At 32.5% G+C, this 22,773-nt stretch overlaps 1 protein-coding gene, 1 long non-coding RNA gene and 1 pseudogene across 2 annotated transcripts; 2 read left to right on the top strand and 1 right to left on the bottom strand.

Moving 5' to 3' along the window:
* The first annotated feature begins 3,260 nt into the window (after positions 1-3,260).
* On the top strand, positions 3,261-5,851 carry LOC143045105 (uncharacterized; annotated as a pseudogene).
* A 1,891-nt stretch (positions 5,852-7,742) lies between these two features.
* LOC143045106 (uncharacterized) lies at positions 7,743-10,546 on the bottom strand. Its single transcript, XR_012968867.1, has 3 exons — positions 10,446-10,546; positions 9,238-9,289; positions 7,743-7,880 (listed from the first exon to the last, which is right to left on the bottom strand). It is a non-coding gene; the product is annotated as an uncharacterized LOC143045106 (long non-coding RNA).
* A 5,352-nt stretch (positions 10,547-15,898) lies between these two features.
* LOC143045104 (baculoviral IAP repeat-containing protein 5-like) lies at positions 15,899-22,481 on the top strand. The gene is made up of 4 exons (XM_076217416.1): positions 15,899-16,103; positions 19,062-19,171; positions 20,368-20,485; positions 22,235-22,481. Exons 1-4 carry the CDS (start codon positions 15,984-15,986, stop codon positions 22,316-22,318), a joined length of 432 nt encoding a protein of 143 aa, XP_076073531.1. The 5' UTR covers positions 15,899-15,983; the 3' UTR covers positions 22,319-22,481.
* Positions 22,482-22,773: the final 292 nt, after the last annotated feature.

The raw sequence follows: 22,773 nt of genomic DNA, 5'->3' as shown, positions 1-22,773 counted from the left end.
TGCTAAGTGAATTTAAGGATTTCTAGGTGAGGGTTCCTATATTTCCAATGCATGAAGCTGTCTTTTAGTCTCATTGATGTGCGTGTTTTATATTTAGATGAAAATATGAATGTGTTATAACAATGTAAAGCATGTTTTATAAATTTGAATTTCTTCCTGTCGTATAATTGCCTTTTTTGAGCGAATTCAATGAGTTCCCAAGATTTTCATTTCCTTGTTTCATAATGTGCTATTAACTCCATTCTCCCTTCATGGTGTTGTAAACCAAGATTCACTTATATCTAATTACAATTTTAACAATGACAACTTTCGTCAAGAATAACACCGTGTGATAGTTGGAGTTTTTATTTTTATATTTGCTGATATTTGAAGAAGGTTGAATATATGGATCCATTATGATAATAGACTATTCTTCTTACCAAGTTCAGAAAACGCTTGCTATGAATAGTTTATTATATTTCTAATACGGCTATAGTATCTGACATCAATTAAACACGAATAAAAATAGTATCCTAGCTACTACTCTTGTTTTTGATATCCTAGTTAACACTCCTATAAATTCACTTGCAGTGGAGCTGAAATTTTATCAGCTAATTTTCTTAATAACAATTGGTATGTCGATGGTGTCCTTATCTATAGTGGTCGGTTAAGGCCATTTCGCGTTTTCGCGTTTTCGCCTTTTATATTCTATAGGGCGAAAACGCGAAATCGCGAAGTCGAAAACGCGAAAACGCGAAGTCGAAAGCGCGAAATCGTAAAAAGGCGAAGTCGAAAACGTGAAAACGCGAAGTCGAAAACGCGAACTCGATTTCGCGTTTTTGACTTCTCCTTGTCGCGTTTTCGACTTCGTGTTTTCGCGTTTTCGCGTTTTTGACTTCGTGTTTTCGCCTTTTCGCGTTTTCGGCTTTGCGATTTCGCGATTTCGCCTTTTCGCGATTTCGCCTTTTCGTGATTTTCCTTTTTCGCCTTTTCGCGTTTTCGCAATTTTGCCTTTTCGAGTTTTTACGAAAAACGAAATACATATTATTATTACAGAACATTTTAAATATAATTGGAGACAAGACTACAAAGTATAGGTCATTCAAATGATTGTCATATAAATTTCATATCTGTGGTTTACATTAAATATTTTCAGAAATTAGACAATTCCTTTAATACATTCTTTGTTTCAAATACTCTAACAAGTGACAATCTTTTTAACAGTGTCAAATCTATTATTAGCACTGAACAAATTAAAAAAAAAAAAAAAAAACAAACAGATGCATTTGTATAAAATGCCTTTGAGTATACAATTTGCTTGAAATCATATTTTTGACATTTCAAAATATATATATATTTGTTACTTGACCAGATTTGTTTTGTAAATCTGGTTCTGACACGGTGATGATTGTTGTTATTGACTACTGCATTCAAGAGTATATTTCTTGTCCCTTGGTGTATCCTGTAGATGAACAAATGTCCATCTTTGAAAATTTGAAATATTAATCAATGCGTTTAGTAATATATGGGAAACACATTCTACATTTACATGAATTTTCCATAAATCCAAGTTACTTTTTGTTTAAATTAAAACATCATGCGACAGGTTTAGGATATCTTTGCTAAGATCAACCTACGACAGTTTTAAGGGCGAGGTCTTGGATAGTCCTAAGTGGATCATAAGACATGCCATAAGATATTGTAGTATCTTATAACAGGTCTTAGGATAGCTTTGCGAAACTGTCCCAAGTTTTATTTGACAAAAGTCTTATCTCCACAATGTATTAAATTTTAAACTTTTTTCACACAAGCTATTCTAAATGTCAAAAATGTTAGATTCACAACAAGAGCATTAAATGAAATATTATGTATTTTAAGTAACCATGGCGATAATAATGATTAATTTCATTTATTTTAAAATGTCCAAACTACAACTTCCAGCAAATTGTATTTTATACGCGTTTTCGCGTTTTCGACTTCGCAATTTCGCGTTTTCGCCTTATTGAATAAGAAAGGCGAAAACGCGAAAACGTGAAATGGCTTTAACCGGCCACCATACTTATCACATCTTCTATGCATAAAATCAGTCTTTTGTCTTCATTTCATTAAATATGTATACGAGACATAATAACATTTTAATTATTGTAGTATTGATTTAATTGTCATGCTTATATGCATTTTTCTTTATCATGAGCCATTTCAAATAAGTTTGAATTTCTATGTCCAGACCTTTAAGTCCATTTTCTTTCATAACGTTGTAACACCCACCTGAAACTATCTTTGTGTCTTGTTTACTATTTTGTCTGTTTTTCTTTTCTCTTTTTTTAGACAGGACGTTGTCATTTTGTTTTCAAATCTTTGATTTTTGAACGTTCCACTTCTGTCTTTCGTCCTTCTTCATTAATATGTACAATGACAATTACCGTAACATGTTTAACATACTGCATCTACTATAATATGGGAAACAAGTTGTTGATGAGATTTAAAAAACCACAAGATTAAAGAAATTAGTTTGAATTAATGATTACTTCTGGCTACAGTGAAGGTATACAAGGTTTTAAATCTGATTGGGACGAGAAAAGAAATATAAATATCCCATAAGACCTACTATTCTTACTAAGTAAATTATACATTTCCTAGACGAAGTTTCTCATATTTTAAAATGACTAAATAAAAACCTAGTGTGTGACAGCATTGCTACTATTTTTGTGACTCTATCAATAAGCATGTACATATATAAGTGTTAATTCATGTATCATTGTCATTTTGTTTACTAGTAGTTTTTATAACCTTCTCTAGTATCGTACTCGGTCGGTGTCTATGCTAAATAGAATTTGGTAAATTAAAAGAAATCTTGAGAACAAAAATATCAGCGAAAAATTATCTGTCAAACTATCATAATTGATAAAAAAATGTTTGAAATTCATGTTTTTTTTGGTGAAATTTTCCTATAAAAAAGGCAACAGAAAGTTAAAGCTTTAAAATTAATAGCATTGGAAAATACCCTAATCTTTTGGGTTCAAAAGTTCGTTAAATTTAACCGCTGTACAGCAACGTCGATTTCTCGTTACAGATCATGAAAAAAAAATGGGAATTTTCATTCTTATGTTGATTCAACAATCATTTCTTCATATCGAAGTGACCCTAAAAGCGATGACCAGATGTTTCTTATAAAAATGATATACTTAAGGTTTCGCGGGTCAACGCTTTCCCATTTTATAAAATATATCCTACATTGTAATGCGTACTAATCCCGTTGGCTATTTTTATAGTGTTTCTTTTCAAAGCCAGTAGACTGGATCATGACGTTATAACCGTATTGATTTGAAAAACTATTTATATCGCAACGCAATCATTATTATAATGGCAGACACTACCAACTGTAAACAATTGACATCGAGTGTGGAGCAGATGGATGGAGATCAGACAGTTAACGAAAAGAAACCAAATGTCGACATTTTTGTATTGTATGATGAAAGTGACGATTTCACCACACGTGAAATCTTGGATACATTATTCCATGATGAAAGTATTTCATATCGATGTCTGGAAAGGCACGGAGATCCTGGCAACACCATTTTTGATGACTTCAAAAATTTACTTCTGGAATGTAAAAAAGTATTATTTGTAATTTCAAAAGAGTTCAATGACGATGATGAAAAGATCTTTATGGTAAAAATGGCTTTAGATCTGATCAATCATGACGTCAGTAGACTCATTACTCTGTTTCTGAATGGAGAAATGAATTGCACCAAAAATTTGTGGTGTCTTAAAACAACTCTGAAACTCTCAATTCGAAAACAAGATTGGAAAAGGCAACTTTTACAAGCGATTAAAATTATTCCTGTGGACTATTGCTCTGTATTAGAAACCGGAAACGTTTCAGATTATCTTCTCTTGAGAGGATTAACATTTGTCAACTTGAGGTGGAATGTTTAGTGCGTTCTAATTGTTGCCGAAAATCGCTATTTACAAGTAGAGTTGTTAGAATATTCAAAACACCTAGAGCAACACCATGCTATGAACACGTTAAAAGCATGTGAGCAGTGCGGATTTCTTTCTCAGGTTGATACTACAATCAATTTGTCATTTCGAAGTGACTTTTCAAGCGAACAGATATTGGATATTAAAAACGATTTACTTCAGTTGTGCGTTAGTCTATTAAACACACGTAGTCTAATGGAAACGCAGACAGAATGGTTGATTGTCTGTTCCATAACTGGACTTTACGGAAAACAGCAACAAAACTATGTTTCAAATTTCTTTGCTGAGGTAAAGTCTGCAATAGAAACAAATTACACAACTGAGGCTAGTACTAAAGGGCGACTGCATCTTCCAGAATATGCTGATGAGCAAAAACGAAGAGAGTCATTTGAAGGTGTCTGGCCAAGCGAAAATGTTCCACCAGCTGAAGTCATGGCAAAATCTGGATTTGTTTTCATGATGAAACCTGATGTTGCGCAATGTTTTTCGTGTGGTTATAACCAATGTTTATGGGAACCGGATAAAGATCCTCTCTTTGTACATGCACAAGTGACACCATCGTGTAATTTTGTAAGAGAACATGTACCGCCCGATAAACTTCCTTCACAAAGAATAAAATGTATTACCAAAAACGATGCATTTTCATCAGAAGACAGTAGGCTGATTTCTCTACGAAATTTAAAAATCTCCGACTCGCACCTCCAGATTTTAGAGTCTGCAGAAGACTTTACTCGCCATCAACTGGCAAAGTCAGGATTTTATTTCATAGGATACAATATGGTTAAATGTTTTTCATGTGGAATATCTGTAAGTTACAAAGGAATAGAGACCGAATCAGACATTTGGAACATGCATGCTACCTTATCGCCTAATTGCGAACATCTGTTACAACAGAAAGGTTTCGAATTTATTAATACCATTAACAGTATTCAAAGAAGAAATATGGAGCCAACAATCGTCACTTTGTTTCTATTACCATTAAAGGGGGAACAAAGTTTCGAATGGCCTGGTTATGTGTTTTTACCTGGGGAACGATACAAACTTCAACCAATTGAATTATGATATTAAATTTTGTTTCATGAATCGATGAATAAGAGAAAACATGAAATCTTTTTTAATAGGAGACAAATCGGCAACTAAATAAATATATTTAAATATTTTATTTGTATTTACTTCATTAGTTGATATAAAATCCTTCTATTTTGTTTATAAAAGTAAACATTTTATAAGTGTGATAAAAATTAAATATATGGTAATTGCTTATAAAACATCCCCCTAACACCAGCAAAAGACCTCTTAAGATAAACATGTTGTTTCCAGCAATAAACATGCGTTCATTCCATATTTCATGTTTTTACAGAATGAACATTTTAATTAACTATAATTAATTATATAAATAATATTAAAAGCGTCGAAGGTACAGATTTTAAAATGTTTGCTTCATTCATAACATTACAATAAAAAGTTAAAGTGAAATAACATTGTACAATAAAAATCCTTGAAGTCACAATAGTTGTAACAATAATAAGTAAAATCTATTGCATACTTACTTTTACATTGATATCCTTGATAAATGAATTGATTGGCAATGAAAATATAACGTTCATTGAGTTCTTACTTTCATAATAATGTTTAAAGGGTCTTAAAAGAGTTAGATCTCCTTCCTTTTTTTTGGGGGGGGGGGGGGGTTAATGCGGACCTGCCATTGTCCAGATCTGATACACGTTTTTCAAACTATGAAATTCGACTAAATTACCAAATTTGATAGGTAAACAGTCTTAGAAGGCTTTTTTCGCTATAAATATAAAATTATATATAAATTATAAGGAAAAGTTATTCAGTTGTTGTCCTTAACATTTGTCACAGTTGTAAATATATATTTTAATTATATCTTGTTGTGCTTTCCAACAACGGTTTTGCAGTTTGGGCAGTTGTGTACTGTATCTTTACACGAATCCACACAGAATGGAATGAAACAACATCCGATATTACATCTGTAAAAGGAAAATAAGAAAAATAATTAACTTATTGACAAAAACTTTGCATATTATATCATATATATAGGAAATGTAGAATACGCGGGGAAATAAAACAACAATCAAAGTTTACACATGTTTGTACACAAACCTAGTCCTCTACCAAAAAAGATTTGAAGAAGTATCCAACAGACAAAATAATACAAACAGAAAAAAGAAACACATACCTCCCCCTCCCCTCCCCTCCCCCCCCAAAAAAACGACAAAAAAACACGAGATGTAGCATCTGGTTGTTTTGACATAATGAATGGAATAAACTGTTATCTAATCTTGGTCAATATTAAACGTATTAACAAGGTTTGTTTTGTATTTACCACACGTCTTTCTGGAATATCCTCAACGGGCAGGTACTCTCGAGCGCAAAGGCTTGTTTCAGTGGAGACAAAATAAACTCATCATAGATACCAGGGTTGGGTTCAATATCGTAGCAGCTACGTAGCAGCTACGTAGCTGCTATCAATATCTATGTAACAACTAGTCTTTAGCTACACGTTCAATAGTCAAAATCTACGTAGCACTATGTAGCCTCTACGATATTGAACGCAACCCAAGCCTAAATTTAGTATATACGCCAGACGAGCGTTTCTCAGTGACGCTCGAATCCAAAAAAGTTAAAAAGGACAAATAAAGTACGAAGTTGAAGAGCATTGAGGACCAAAATTCCTAAAAGTTTTGCCAAATACAGCTAAGGTAATCTATGCCTGAGGTAGAAAATACTTTGTATTTCAAAAAATTCCAAAATTTGTAAACAGTAAATTTATAAATATAACCATATCAATGACAATTCATGTCAGCACAAAAAGTGCTGACTACTGGGCTTGTGATACCCTCGGGGAAATAAATCTCCACCAGCAGTGGCATCGACCCAGTGGTTGTAAATAAACTCATCATAGATACCAGGACTAAATTTAGTATATACGCCAGACGCGCGTTTCGTCTACAAAAGACTCATCAGTGACGCTCGAATCCAAAAAAGTTAAAAAGGACAAATAAAGTACGAAGTTGAAGAGCATTGAGGACCAAAATTCCTAAAAGTTTCGCCAAATACAGCTAAGGTAATCTATGCCTGAGGTAGAAAATCCTTAGTATTTCAAAAAATTCCAAAATTTATAAACAGTAAATTTATAAATATAACCATATCAATGACAATTCATGTAAGCACAAAAAGTGCTGACTACTGGGCTTGTGATACCCTCGGGGAAATAAATCTCCACCAGCAGTGGCATCGACCCAGTGGTTGTAAATAAACTCATCATAGATACCAGGACTAAATTTAGTATATACGCCAGACGCGCGTTTCGTCTACAAAACACAAATACCCAATTCAGTAACCATTATCCAGATAAGTAAGAAAGTCCGTGATCCTGGCCAACACACGGATAGAAGAGTAGTCATGCAACGACTGTTTTTACAATCTTTCAGATCAAAGAATTCGATGGGCAATCACACTATCAGTTAACCATTCACCTAACACATTTTTAAAACCAATCAGAATAAATGATACAAAGGGCAATCAAACTATCAGTAAACCATTCATCTGAGATGTTTCAAAACCTTTCGGAATAAAGAATCAACGGGCAATCACACTATCAGTAAACCGTTGATCCTACATTTTTCACCGCCATTCAGAACAAAAGATTCTCCAGGAACTTGTAATATCAGTAGATCTTCCACTTAATTCTTACCCTATGAAACAGAGACCTAAACAGGCAAGCCATGTCATCGTCCCTATCTCCTTGCGTGTACCGGTAATTATATTGTTTCGACAGGCCGGACAGGTCATATTGACTGGACATTCTACCATCCTGGTAGTTATGGTAGTAACAGGTTGTGTAACGACAACCGTTCCCGACTGTCCATACCCTGTGGGTTGGCCATATCCTGTGGGTTGGCCATATCCTGTAGGTTGTTATAAATAAAGTTAGTATATTTAATATGATTCATTTTACATCATAACCTTACCAATGAAGGATATCTGTTAACCAAAATATTTAACATTTGCTAATGATTTTAATAATGGTTTTATGTTGAGGTTGTACCCTTTTAGACTTGCTTATTATGTATTATATTTATATTACTATACTGATTTATTTTGTATAATTCGAAAAATGAGATTATTTTTTTTTATATTTACAGAAAAGGTCATTCCGTTGAACGAATCCACAGCAAGTACAATTAAGGGTTTTAAAAAACTTTACAAAATCATAAATGTCATATCAGTATATCACATAATGATAGATCAAATTATTTTGCATTAGAATTCTACTGTTATAAACACCCAACTCTCTTTTGTTCGTTATAGTATATCAATTGTTCATTTTTACCCGGGCGTATCGACTAGCGCATAAAATCTGTAGGGGATTTCGTTTTTTCCAGAAGGAGACGGGGTCGCAATACTATATAGTAATTTGAGCAATTTTTATTTGAGTTTAAGCTAAGCAAGTCTTAGAACCATGAGACAAACTTCTTCATTTCACGCATTCATGGATGTCTGATGAAATAACATATCATATTATGTCAACCGTGAGAACAATTTATAAACAAAAGTTGTAAAATTGTGTTACAGTCAAAATATGCACTGGCCACTGACTGATTCAGAGGTATACGCAGAAAATTTATATAGGTTCGTTGTAAAACAAGCGGCTTGTCACCATTTTATGGTGTTTATATATCTCACCTTGTTCGACTCGCTCTTGTATGTAACAACGTATTTGATTTTAAGGAAAGATATTACAGGGTTTTCGATATCACAAACTAGTCAAAACATTTACTAAACTTTATCATCATTCGTAAATATAAATCAACATGCAAACATATTATACGTTCTAATATTTCACATTTAATCGTTTATGGTAAAATTCTTTACAAAGCACAAAAATGTCGGCATTCACCTCATATGCTAACCAAACCTTTAAACAGACTTATTCAGAAGGGATATAGTTACGATACTGCTGTCAGATCATTAAGGATGGCATATTTTGGTATTAATATTGATTCACTCTTAGTGTTTTTGCCTCGGAAATAAACACATTTATTCTAAAACCAGTTGTTGGCATGATCCATTTCCTATTTTTATTCTCTATTTTATCACTTATTGCAAAATCTCTCAGAAAATGTTTTGAAGCGAAAATGATTAAATGGTAGATGTCATGTGTTCTTGTTTGTGTGTTTATGTTTGTATTGTTCTGTTGCTGTCTAGTTAATCATATTCACCACATCTCTTTATATACATAATTACCTTGACCATAAGGTTGTTGTTGAACAGACATCTTTCTCTATTTACAAATGTCCTGTTAAAAATACAATTTATGAATGTTATAAAGGGAGTTATTTGGTCTTATTTCTATTCCCTCTTCTTTCGTTTTTGCCATCAATAATTATGACATTTAGCACTCGTACTTTCTCTCTAGAGAATATTACAATTGGACTAAATGATAATATCGATTGGTTGTAAATATTTAAGGCATGGATTTATACAGCTGGTCCTACAAGTCCTACAAGTAATAAGAGATAAAGGGATATTTCATTTTCCCTTGATTTATCAGACGACTCCTTAAAGGAATTATTGCCCTTTTATGAATATTTTGGACCAGTTGTAGCGTAACTTTTTTTTCTATTATCTTGAATACAATAAATTTATAATAGATAGATAGAAACTGTAAACAACATATACACGATCATCAAATATATACCAAAAGATCGATAAAAAGGCCAACTACACCGTTCACTTCTTACAGGAGTCATTGCCCTTGAATTAATATTTTGACCAATTTAAGCGTTTTGTCTATCATTTTGGAAACAATGATAGATATGCAGAAATTTCAATCGCCTTACATTATCATCAAAAGTAATAAAGATAAACAAAAATGTCAACAACACTGAAATAATCAATTCACTCCTGTAGGAGTTATTGGACTTTAAATAACGATTTTCACCAGTATAAGCATTTCCGTCTACTATCTTAAAAAATAATAGAAATAAGAAAAGAACAGTTCAATGGTCGCGATCTCTGTGCTTTTTATGAATCTATGTATGCAACTAGAAGTTTGGAGCGCGAAGAACTGCATACAAATGTCGGATTTGGAATTGATCATTACATGGCTTCATCCCATTCGTTCAAAATAAACTCCATAGTCAGGTGTCTGTAGTTCATTGTTTGTCGTTGGTTCATACTTGTCATATTTGTTTTTCGTAAACTGTTTTGTTATCAATAAGGCCGCCGGTAAGTTGTTTTCCTTTTTCGAGTCGTTGTCTTTTGTAGCCGATTAACGGTATGTGTTTTTCTCATTGTAGAAGGCAGTAAGGTGGTCTATAATTACTTACATCCACTTCAATTGTACTTTACATGGTGAATAGTTGTATCCAAGTCAATCATATCTTCGACTGTTTGAATAAATTGTCAAATAGTATTTCCTACTGTAAAATAAAAAAGTCACCGTTACTTACTTGTTTCTAATGTACTTGTGTACAGTCAAATCTGTGGTATAAATTGAAAAATTCACAGCAGGAATTTAAAACAGGTTTTAAACGTTACCTACACGTTAACTAACTTTAATCGCAATTACCTAGTATATATAATTGTATATAATTATATTTAGGGATATTTCATTATTTTAGCTATTGAATTTCAAAAGCTGCTATTGTTTATCTTATCACAATAAATCTTTTAACGGTATATTGAATTTAAAACGGTACAAAGAAGTCGTGACGTAGCAAGACACCAAGAGATAAGTATTTGATATTTAAATAATGCAACCCATGTACACAAATTAGTTCATACTTAAGATCATGTCACAGAAAATAAACTCATCATAGATACCAGGACTAAATTTAATATATGCGCCAGACGCGCGTCTCGTCTACAAAAGACTCATCAGTGACGCTCGAATCCAAAAAAGTTAAAAAGGCCAATAAAGCACGAAGTTGAAGAGCATTGAGGACCAAAATTCCTAAAAGTTTTGAAAAGAGGGGCGAAAGATACCAGAGGGATATTCAAACTCATAGATCGAAAATAAACTGACAACGCCATGGCTAAAAAATAAAAAGACAAACAGACCAATAATAGTACACAAGATACGACATAGAAAACTAAAGGCTAAGCAACACGAACTCCACCAAAAACTGGGGGTGATCTCAGGTGCTCTGGAAGGGTCAGCAGATCCTCAGTGCTCCACATGTGGCTCCCGTCATGTTGCTCATGTTATTACAAATAAATAGTCTAATTCGGTAGATCGTATTCGTGGAAAGGGAACTGGATTGTTGTCACGACATAAGTAACATATCCGATATCTTCTGTGAAACGGATATTCCGAAACGGACAACCAACTCCTGATGGTGTTAAATTTACGAAGGGGTGATTTCAACTTCACCATTTGGAACTCTTGGTTTAATAGCAGCAAATAATGTCTGTTGTCTCATGTCTAACTCTGTTATGACGTCTAAATATGTGTGTGTTTTTATATTAAATAAATAGTTGGAAAATCAAAGGTTACATGTAGTTTATATCAGATCTATATCCTCAACTTTGTAAAACACGTGTTCAGTAGATTCTATGTAAGTTGAATAAACCCCGTGTTTAAATGTTATGCAATTTGAATAAAATACGTTTTTAGATAATATGTAAGTCGAATAAAACAGATATAGGAAGATGTGGTGTGAGTGCCAATGAGACAACTTTCCATCCAAACCTGTTTAGATTTTATGTAAGTTGAATAAAACACTCTCGGAAAGCACTAATAACGAGCACTTTTCAAAGACATCATTTGAAGGAGAAAAATAAACTGTATGTGATCAAAACAGTCAAGCGTTGGTGGATAAGGTGCTCGCAATTCTCCACATGCCCGAGCGGTCTACTTTAAGATTTGACTACTTACAATCATTATTACTCCACACATCAATTTCAATCTACTTGTGCAAAATTAGAGTCTAAACTATGATTATCTGAAATTCAGTAGACTTCTTTTTTGAGTAAACAAGTGTGTACACAGTTTAGTGTGGATAGTTATAGGCTTGTTTGGGTCATAATAATTATTATGGATCTTTCATGTGGATTTTGCATGATATGCATGATATACAATGTATTATTGTATGGCAATATAATATTTCCCACAGAACGTAACCAAAAGTTAGCGTGCAATAATATAGGGTTATTGCATGAATATTGGGGAATATTGTCCCGAGTAGAATTTTATATTGCACGAGCTTGCGAGTGCAATATATGTTCTACGAGGGACAATATTCCCCAATATTCATGCAATAACCCTTTTATTGTATTGCAATATAATATTTAAAAGTAAAAACTGGTTTAAACTAAGATTTGATCGTTGATGACGTCATGAGTTTTGAAGATTTATTGCACTAGTGCAATATTAGAATTTATTGCACGCTAACTTTTGGTTACTTTCTGTGGGAAATATTATATTGCTATACAATGAATTCTAATATTGCACTAGTGCAATAAATCTTCAAAATTCAAGACGTCATCAACGTTTAAATCTTAGTTTAAAACAATTTTTACTTTCAAATATTATGTTGCTATACAATAAAAGGGTTATTGCATGAATATTGGGGAATATTGTCCCTCGTAGAACATAATTATATTGCACTCGCAAGCTCGTGCAATATAAAATTCTACTCGGGACAATATTCCCCAATAATCGTGAAATAACCCTATAATATTATGGAGGTAATGCTATAATTGTTCCTTTTATAGTAGAACGTCTTGTATGTTTTATCTTAATTAATGTGTGGGATTAACTACAATGAATGAGTAGTTTGGTATACACCACCCTGGCTTTTGAGTTAAATACATGTCTTATTGGTGTGTACATTTTCATCAAAACTATGATTAAGTTTCTATGCTCTTGAAACTGAAAATTAGATGCACTAAGTAGATCGTTGATTCCGGAATAGGAGAGATATTGCAAAAACTTTACACACGAGAAGAAAATTAAGAAATAATTGATGCAAGCTACACTTTATTGTAGTTTTAACATGGATAGTCATTATATTTGTGATTATTTTTGCCCGAGCGATAGTGAGGGCTAAAATAATACGAATATAATGCCTACCCATGTTAAAACAACAATAAAGTATAGCTTGCATCAATTATTTCGATTCTGAGTAGGACAATTAATGTAATTTCTATGTCCGATAAGTATAGTGTAAAAGCGTTTATGTAGGCTCTTCCATGAACCTCCCTTTTCTGTTTGTGAAGAAGCAAACGACTAGCACTGTGATTTTTCAGAGGGAGGAGATTGAACAGCCAACATGAACAGTTGTCGTATCTAGGTCAAATACCGGTATGTCAATTTCGGAATGAAATGAATTAGTAACATCGTGTGCACCATTTAAAAGTTTGAAAGTGTTTTAAAGTTAAGAAAATATATTAAGCGCATGATAATTTGATAACATTCATTATTCTAAAGAAGTAAATATACGCATGTGCAAACAAATTTTATTGGATTTAGAGCATGGGTTTGTTCACAAAAGCACGTCATATTAGAATTGATAATTATACACATCTATTGGCCGGGGATGCAAGGCCTCTCGCTGAGCTCAGACAGCACTTAACTGCAACTTATGTTTGTCATTGAAAAGCTAAACTACATCCTTATATTATAAAGAAAACAACTATACCATCTGTCTTCTGTCTTCTGTCTTCTGTCATTGGTCAATTTATTGATTTCTATACACTTCATCATCTATATATGCCAATGAGACAGAAGTCCAACAAATAAATCTAAAGCTAGCATTTACAATCACTCTAAAACATATTTCATTATCCTTAAATATTTCACCAGATAAAATTTTCTTATAAGTTGCCAAAATGTAGATTTACCATGTTTTTTCAAGATAAAATTGAGAAAGGAAATGGGGAATGTGTCAAAGCGACAACAACCCGACCATACAGCAGACAACAGCTGAAGGCCACCAATGGGTCTTTAGTGTAGCGAGTAATTCCCGCACCCGTAGGCGTCCTTCAGCTGGCCCCTTAAAAATATGTATACTAGTACAGTGATAATGGACGTTATACTTAACTCCGAATTATACACAAGAAACTTAAATTAAAAATCATACAAGACTAACAAAGGCCAGAGGCTCCTGACTTGGGACAGGCGCAAAATTGCGGCGGGGTTAAACATGTTTATGAGATATCAACCCTCCCCCTATACCTCTTGCCAATGTAGAAAAGTAAACGTATAACAATACGCACATTAAAATTCACTTCAAGAGAAGTCCGAGTCCGATGTCAGAAGATGAAACAAATAAAGATAAATAAAATGACAATAATACATAAATAACAACAGACTACTAGCAGTTAACTGGCATGCCAGCTCCAGACCTCAATTAGACTGATTGAAATATTATGTCTTCATCATATGAATTTCAAGAGTATATTTTAAAAACGAATGGTCATCGTGCTATTAGAAATACAAAATTGTGTATAGATTACTCACAAAAAAATCGTTTTGTAAATAGAAAGTAATCTATACTTGTCAACAAAAGGAACGATGCAAAGCAATGTATTTTCCATATATATATAATGAAATTGGATACTGTAACGTATTGCTAGTTAAGTGATCAAGCTCTTGGAAGCCTCCCAATTTATTTTTCATGATAAAGCCAATGTTTGTAACTGAAAGCATAGAAGTTAGACTGTTTAAGCTAGACGATCCTAGAAGTACCTAACAATATGGTATGACTTTTTATAATAAACAGAAAGCAATGCTATATGTGCAGGTGAACGAATTTAACAGACTTCGAGTACATTGGTTATAAATATCCCTGAAATATCCCTTAAAAGTAACAAGTGCTTGCTTGCTCTCAAATCATGTTATGCAATGAAATGAAATGTGGAGAATAAAGGATACAAAAGGTATATTTTTAATGTTTTCAATCCGAATGTTATATTATAGATACAAATATACAAAATGATACTTCCAATACTCTGTATCATTATCAAGTAGGGACAACCCGAAAATACAGCCCGACACAAAAAGCATTATAATGCAACATCACTTGTAAAGTTCATTTTGATTGGATAACGTCTAATTCTCATGCCATCTATTGGAAATTCAAGCGGATGCTATATGAAAATGTTCATTTAGCCGATTTTCAACTTAGATGCAAAAACGGTTGCTGAATAACGTTGCTGAATAACGTTGTATATAATTAGGAGATAACTGTATTGTATGATTTTAAATTGGTGATTTGATGGTCGCAAATACCCGTTTACCGTCTCCGCTAACGCGTCGCCAGTAAACTTAATTTGCGACCATGCATCAAATCACCAATTGATGCCGTCGTAGCTTTTAAAAAATACAATATTTACAGTTATCTCCTAGCTATATACAACGTTATGATCAGCAACCCCAGGTGAAAATCGCCTAAAATGGCGCCAAATGAGATTCCGAGATGACAGCAATTCTTATGAAAATGTATTAGTTTTCGAAAATAAATAACCAAAAACTTATACTTATTGAACTTAATTATGTCAACAACTTCTTGATGCGTGTCCGTTATCGGATTGACCACAACGTTTGGAGGGAAAATGCAAATTGACGGTAACTGGTCGTCGACCATTACATTGTACCAAGATAAATAGCTTAATTGGTATAATATTCACAGAGATTTTTTCTCTCTCATTAAAACCGTTGATTTAAGGCAAAATCGTTTTATTATTCACCCCACAAAAAATAAAAAAAATCGACATTAGTTACAGTAACTTTAAACTCAAACATTCTTTCATTGGATAATTTAATATTTTTTTATAATATTTGATAATAAATAAGATTTTAAACTTTAGATTTCTAATAATTTTCTTTCTTACAAAACCAAACTAACGAAAGGTGACGAGATCGAATTAGCAAGAATTATTTTTACTTTACAGTGTATCGGAAATCAATAGGAATTGTGGGCAACGCGGACTTTTCGAAACAAAAAATCAGAGAAAAATATAGATCAACCAAAAAGAGAACGGAAATGTCAACACAGCAATTTATTCAAACAAAAAAGGAACTAATGATGCATCTAGAAGCAGAACGCCTAAAATCATTTGAAAATTGGCCTTTCGATGAGTCATGTAGATGCACACCGGCAAAGGTTTTTCCATTTTTCTAATTTTTTTGTTAAAAATCAAATCAAAATTTAATATAAATGAAACATACCTGTAATCAAAGTACATGTACAGTACTGAATGTGAATCCTACTTTTTTTTTAAAGCACAACACTGAAGGTGAAACCCCTTTAATCTAAGTGCAACACTAAACATGAAACTGACAGGTCTGAAAATAATATGAGGCAGGTATAACCTGTGGATGGGGACGAAGTCTGTATGATTTTTTTTTATGATCAAACAATAAGTCATGTTAAAAAGAGAAACGGAAATACCGTAACGTTTCCGATTTTGGTTCTGTTGTTAGGGATTTAGTTGTGACGTAATGACGTCATATTCAATGTAAACAAACAACGTTACGTTTCCGATTTTGGTTCTGTTGTTAGGGATTTTAGTTCTGACGTTTTTTAAGTTATGACGTCATATTCAATGTAAACAAAGAAACCCTGTCATCAGGTAACGTTTTTTTTATAACAAACAATTTTTTAAAATGAATTAGTATTGAGTTCCTTTCTTAGACTGATAAATATACATTTTATTCAAAGTCTCATGCAAACAAGACCGGAAACGGAAGTAGATTTCTGCGCAGATCCGGAAATTCAAAAACGCGACAAAAAAAAATTGAAAGATTTTGAGTTCATTAGTACAATGAAAATATCGGGAAAATTTTCCCGATTTTTTTTTTTTTATTGAATTTTCTACTGTTATTGGGGACGAATATTATACATATGAATGTGCAACTTTCTTGTAATCAAAATACAAAAAATAATTTGAAACCTACATGTTCGTCTTATCGGAGCACAACACTGTCTAAACTAAAGTTTAGTTTTCTATGTTCACAAAAAACAGTCTATTAAAAGCTATATTTTTGGTGGAAGAAGACTTCAAGTCTTCTGAAGGCCTATGGTGCCAGCTGTAAAATCATTGAACCGTTACCACCTCCGTATGCCGCATCCGTTTCTGTGTATTACAATTTCATAACAACTTCCGATTCTTGACACCGATTTTTACACATGATTAAGCATCTGAATCATTTAATTTGTAAATTAGGATTGAAAAACAATCACTATCGTAAATATATACCCTTTTATTTATGCAAATTATTAGATTTCATCTCATCTACATGAACATTATTTGTTTACTTGTAACCAGATGTTTTTAATGTAGATATTTGTAGTACGCATGCGTGAATTTGGTATTGGGATGACTCGCCCTGTTTACATGTACATGTTCGCCCTTGATCTGTTCGTCCTGATTTCTTTCCCCCATACATGTATAGTACGTTTGCCCTAGCCTGTGTTCATTCTCTTTACTCTTATCAAGGTTGTTTTATAATATGTCCTTGCATTTATTAAAAAATATTAATATTAAGGGTATTGTTAAAAAACCTCTAAAACATGAATTTGTGAAAATCATCACAAAAATATGATTGCTCCTTATTTTGTTCCCAAGGTAAGATAATCGTGTTTAGCCAATCAAATTCAATATTTCTCATGATCAAATTAATAAGCCAATCAAAAACATTTTCTCTGAAGATTATTCTAACATGCTAGATTTTGAACTTGTGTTGTTTTCATCTAAATCAAAATTGTGAACATGGCAGGTGAATTTTCATCTGCAAGGAGGTTCTTACATAGCTTAAGGATAAAAGCATGGCTGATTGACAAAATTCAATGATGCAGTACTACCATAAAGATAATTTATAAATAGTAGTTTTTTCACTAATTTATTGACATAATACTTGTTGTAACATATGTTATTTTTGCATTCAATTAAATCATTGAAAGCACAATGTACTATTCTTTTTTTCACAAAGACCAACAAACAGGTTGGGACCCCCCACCCTCCCCCCATTATGAGTGGTGTCCCTTAAATGAGGGACTGTCCCTAAAACAAGGGGTCATTTTACTGTTGACAAAAAAAGAATTAATTTTTTTTTTAATTTTTTACTCAAAAGTGGGAAAATTCATCATATTTGGAATAACTTTTCTAAATGAGGGGTCAAATTAATAAAAAAAAGATACAAGTACAGAAACATCACAAAAATCTTTCGACATGTTTTGACCATTAAATACTTGATAGATGCATAGTTCTTTGGGAAAAGTTTCATCAAATAATATGAATATAAAGGTGCTCATTTTTACAGTGGGTTGTAATGTTCTTCCAATGAGGGTTTCCCCTCATTTGGAGTGTTGTTCCCAACCTGTTAAAGGTCCATCTTTGTGAATAATTCAAAGTTGGAAATTTCAACAAGCATTTAATATCCTTACACAAGAAAATAAAACCTGGTCTGCTAGCTACATGTTCATCTTTTCTACTGATTTAATAACTAGAATCATGCAAACAGACTTAAGAAAAAGGCATGTAAGCTCATCATACAAATATGACATTTTTTCTAGACAATCCAGATCGTGCAAAATACTTTGCTAAAAATTGTAACTTTTGTCTTTAAAATTGTTGTCACACACTAAAAAAACCCATGGGAACTTTCAAAAGTTGTCAGGTATGTAACAAGTCTTACTATTTTTATGCCCAATTTATGGGCATTATGTTTTCTGGTCTGTCTGTCCGTCCTTCCGTCCTGCTTCAGGTTTAAGTTTATGGTCGAGGTAGTTTTTGATGAAGTTGTTCAATCAACTTGAAACTTATTAATTAGTACACATGTGTTCCTTATGATATGATCTTTCTAATTTTACTGCCAAATTAAAGATTTTACCTAAACCTGAACATAGAAAATGATTGTATGGATGGGAAATCCATGTACTTATGACACATTCTTGTTTGAAGAAAAATAGTATGTCATAACGATAATGGAACAAAGCAGGCTGGTTTAGTGGTGCTGCTTTTATGGTAATTCAAGTTACCTTTTATTCACCTTCTTCCACCTCAGAGCAATCAGCTCTTTGATTATTGTTTTATGACTTGATATTAATTTCTTTTTTCAGTTAGCAAAAGCTGGGTTTTACAGTTGTGCAACAGAAAATGAACCAGATGCTGTACAATGTTTTATGTGTTTTAAAGAATTAGATGGCTGGGAACCAGAAGACGATCCATGGTGAATATGATTACATAAATGAATTAAAATAAAATATTCCTTAAACATTACACAAAGCAATGTGGCACCTGAAAAATAAAACATAATAACTTATAGATTTAAACGTCATGTACTGGACTATACAGTTGTATAAATAATTTGCAAGAGTTACTGAGTACATATATATTTCACTGTTAAGATAAAAACATCTGTAAATATTACACTCATCAACATGCTCAAATACTATTGTATTGCAATAAATCTGTTCTTATTAGCAATTTGAAAAAAATTGGGTCATTTAAAAAAAAGCTTAATTTCATGCACACATGGCAGCAATGTTCAACTCCAATCTTCCTTGACTAGGATTGTCTGTTTTGTTCCTGAAGGTCTTTGTTCTATCTAAAAACTTCTACTTTCTCCAATATTCTGTCATTAATATTCAGTGGCGGATCCAGAAATTTTCATAAGTGGGGGTCCATTGACTGCCTAAGAGGAAGCCTGCTCCCAACACGCTTCAGTGATTCCCTATATAACCAAACAAATTTTTTCCACTAGAAAGGGGGGGGGGGCAGGCTCCCTGGACCCCCATAAATCCACCTCTGTTATTTGTGGGGGTTTTCCCCCATGAATGCACCAAATTGGAAATTTTTAAACAGCATTTTTGTCTACAATTTAAAACAAAACAATCAATTTATCAAGGGTATAAGATTGTAATAGAAGCAAATGAACATCATTTAAATAAATTTTAAGGCCCCTTTAAAGGTTTGGTAGGACTGAGAGCCACCTTGCACATAAAACCCCTATGGGCATTTTGAAATGTTGGCAGGTATGCAAAAAAAAAAAAAAAAAAAAACCGTCATGAAACAGCCAAAAATGCTGAAAGTGGCTTGAAAGACAAATCATGACCAAGCAATCCTGTAAACAAACACATGTTGTACCTTCAATATATTTTTTCTTAAAGGTGTGCTTTTTTAAATTATTGACATGATGTACAAAAAAATGTATATGATTTTCAAACATGAATGTAAAGTTTAAAACATATCATTGCATATGCAGTACATTTTCTATTTGATAAGATATCCTGTATGTATTTTCTATTTGATAAGATATCCTGTATGTATTTTCTATTTGATAAGATATCCTGTATGTATTTTCTATTTGATAAGATATCCTGTATGTATTTTCTATTTGATAAGATAACCTATATGTATTTTCAGGCAAGAACATAAGAATCACTCACCCTCCTGTCCTTTCCTACAACTGACACAACCTTTAGAGAGTATGACATGTGAACAAGTCTTAAAGCTGGAGATGACGAGAAATAAAAATAAATCGGTAAGTTCAAAGTATGACATGTGAACAAGTATTAAAGCTGGAGATGACTAGAAATAAAAATAAATCGGTAAGTTCAAAGTATGACGTGAACAAGTCTTAAAGCTGGAGATGACTAGAAATAAAAATAAATCAGTAAGTACAAAGTATGACATGTGAACAAGTAGTAAAGCTAGAGATGACTAGAAATAAAAATAAATCAGTAAGTACAAAGTATGACATGTGAACAAGTCTTAAAGCTAGAGATGACTAGAAAGAAGAATAAATCAGTAAGTACTACAGAGAGGATACTGTTAACATGGAAAATATTTATACGTACATGGGTATATTTGCTAACTGTTAATTCAAAAACTATTGTGTGCTTTTGTTATTGTGATTTTGAATGAATGACCAAAATGTGAGAATAATTATTTGGATTTCAGGAAAACCAGAATTTACCTGTCTATAAAAGTGTGTGTCAAAACAAATCAGAATGCTTGATCTTATGATTGTGATACTTTCCCATCTGCAATATTGGCAAAATTTGTAAATTTGCAATTATGTCGCACATAAAAAATGTGTGAAAAATACCGTAAGAGAATGGGTTGTGAAAAGCAATAATAGTGATATGAAGAGTGAACTTATGGTTGCAATTTGCAAAATTAAACATCTGACCAAGCTATCTAACATGTTAAAATACTTGATTTTCAGGTAATGGTTTCCTCATATGAACTATCTAAAAGAGTTAAGCATCACAAAACCTTTAACAAATATACAAATTCATAAAAAAAAAAATGAAATGAGTCTGGGCTCATCACACAAGAAAAAAAGTAGCTTGTTTATATCCCTATGGTTACTGGGTTTGCAAGAGCATTAAAGAGTAGTTTGTGTTGCCATAGATTTTCAGTAAAGTTTTAATTGATTATCAATTATCAAACTTCATTAATGAAAGTAATCTCGCATACACATATATCATTTTCCTTGAGGTATTAACTTATCACTGTTAGGTTATCAGGGAAAGATCACTTCTTGGAGTTCTCCCTAAATTTCTGATGTGTGGTGAACTTTGTGATAATATGCCCTGTGTATAATTAAGAAAACAAGTGACCATACCAGGGTTCGATTTAATGATGTTCGCTTGTCATGTTTTGGGATTTTTGTCAGATTTTCGGAATCCTCTAGTTTTATCCATTTGAATGCCTTAAAGAAAATTGCCCATTGACCCCCACTTTTTATTTTATAAATCTTTTACATGTATAATAATAAGCCATTTGTAAAAGTCTTATAACATCCTTGTTATTTTTTAATAGTTTTTGAGAGCTTAAACTTGTCAATGAAAAAGCTATGAAAAATCAAGAGAGAACATTTCCCCGCCAAAATTTCAATGGCTATTATCTCGAAAACAAGCGCATTGACCTACATGTATATATATTTTTTTGCTTGTTTTGTTCCTTTATTAATCCTCTATTTATATATACTAGTGTTAGGAAAAGCTTGTTATTTTGAAACTGAGTAGCGAACTTCCTTAAGACACATAAACACATCATTGACCCATGACATGATTTTCAGTCAGGACTACTGTTTTATGAATCTGAGCATCTTGATTTCTTTTTCTAGTTTATCATCATTAACATTATCCTGCTGCTGTAAAAAAGAATTATAAAACATGCTTCTTGTCACTATTTTTATACCAGAAATACTTTTTTTCATTATTCATCAATATCTTTGTGCAATAGTTAATTTTAGTGAATTTTAATCTTCTTTTTTTTTCAGAAAAAGATCCTTGATAAAACTCTGAATGAATTTATGGACACAGTATCAGGGGTCCGTGATGAGATGAAGAAGTTAGCGGGATAAAATTCATCACAATGACAAAAGTACAAGCAGTAAAATGAAGAAAATATTCTGTAGAAGAGAATGCATGTAAAGTGAATGAAAGAGAGAGACTTTGCAATACAGATTTATGATAAATCTGCCAAATGTATGGACATATATTTATTAAAACTTTTTTTACATTAAATGTTGGGGATTTTAATTTTATCAGTCCAACACAATGTCTTAAAGTCAGAAAATATTTTAAGGTTTCAGTAATTTAACTATAAACTGAATTGGCTTTTCAAATTTGCATATTTTTGGGTGCTTCCTTTGAGATTGAAGAATTGGCGATCATATTTGTTGTGTGTCTTGTTTGTGATAAATGTGGAAGAATGTCAGGTTTTGGGATGCTGAGCAGTGATTGACTTTGTTTATATTAAAGTAGCAAATTTTAATCACTTTTTTGTTTTTTAACGGCCAGTTTGTGAGTTGAGTCA

Source organism: Mytilus galloprovincialis, chromosome 9 (genome assembly GCF_965363235.1).
Source record: "Mytilus galloprovincialis chromosome 9, xbMytGall1.hap1.1, whole genome shotgun sequence".
Lineage (NCBI taxonomy): Eukaryota > Metazoa > Mollusca > Bivalvia > Mytilida > Mytilidae > Mytilus > Mytilus galloprovincialis.
This window is presented reverse-complemented; position numbering and strand designations above follow the sequence as displayed.

Coding starts and splice junctions, on each gene's coding strand:
- LOC143045104 (XM_076217416.1), top strand. CDS start 15,984: ATGTCAACACAGCAATTTATTCAAACAAAAAAGGAACTAATGATGCAT. Junction 16,104..19,061: donor GTAGATGCACACCGGCAAAG/GTTTTTCCATTT, acceptor TTCTTTTTTCAG/TTAGCAAAAGCTGGGTTTTA. Junction 19,172..20,367: donor GAACCAGAAGACGATCCATG/GTGAATATGATT, acceptor ATGTATTTTCAG/GCAAGAACATAAGAATCACT.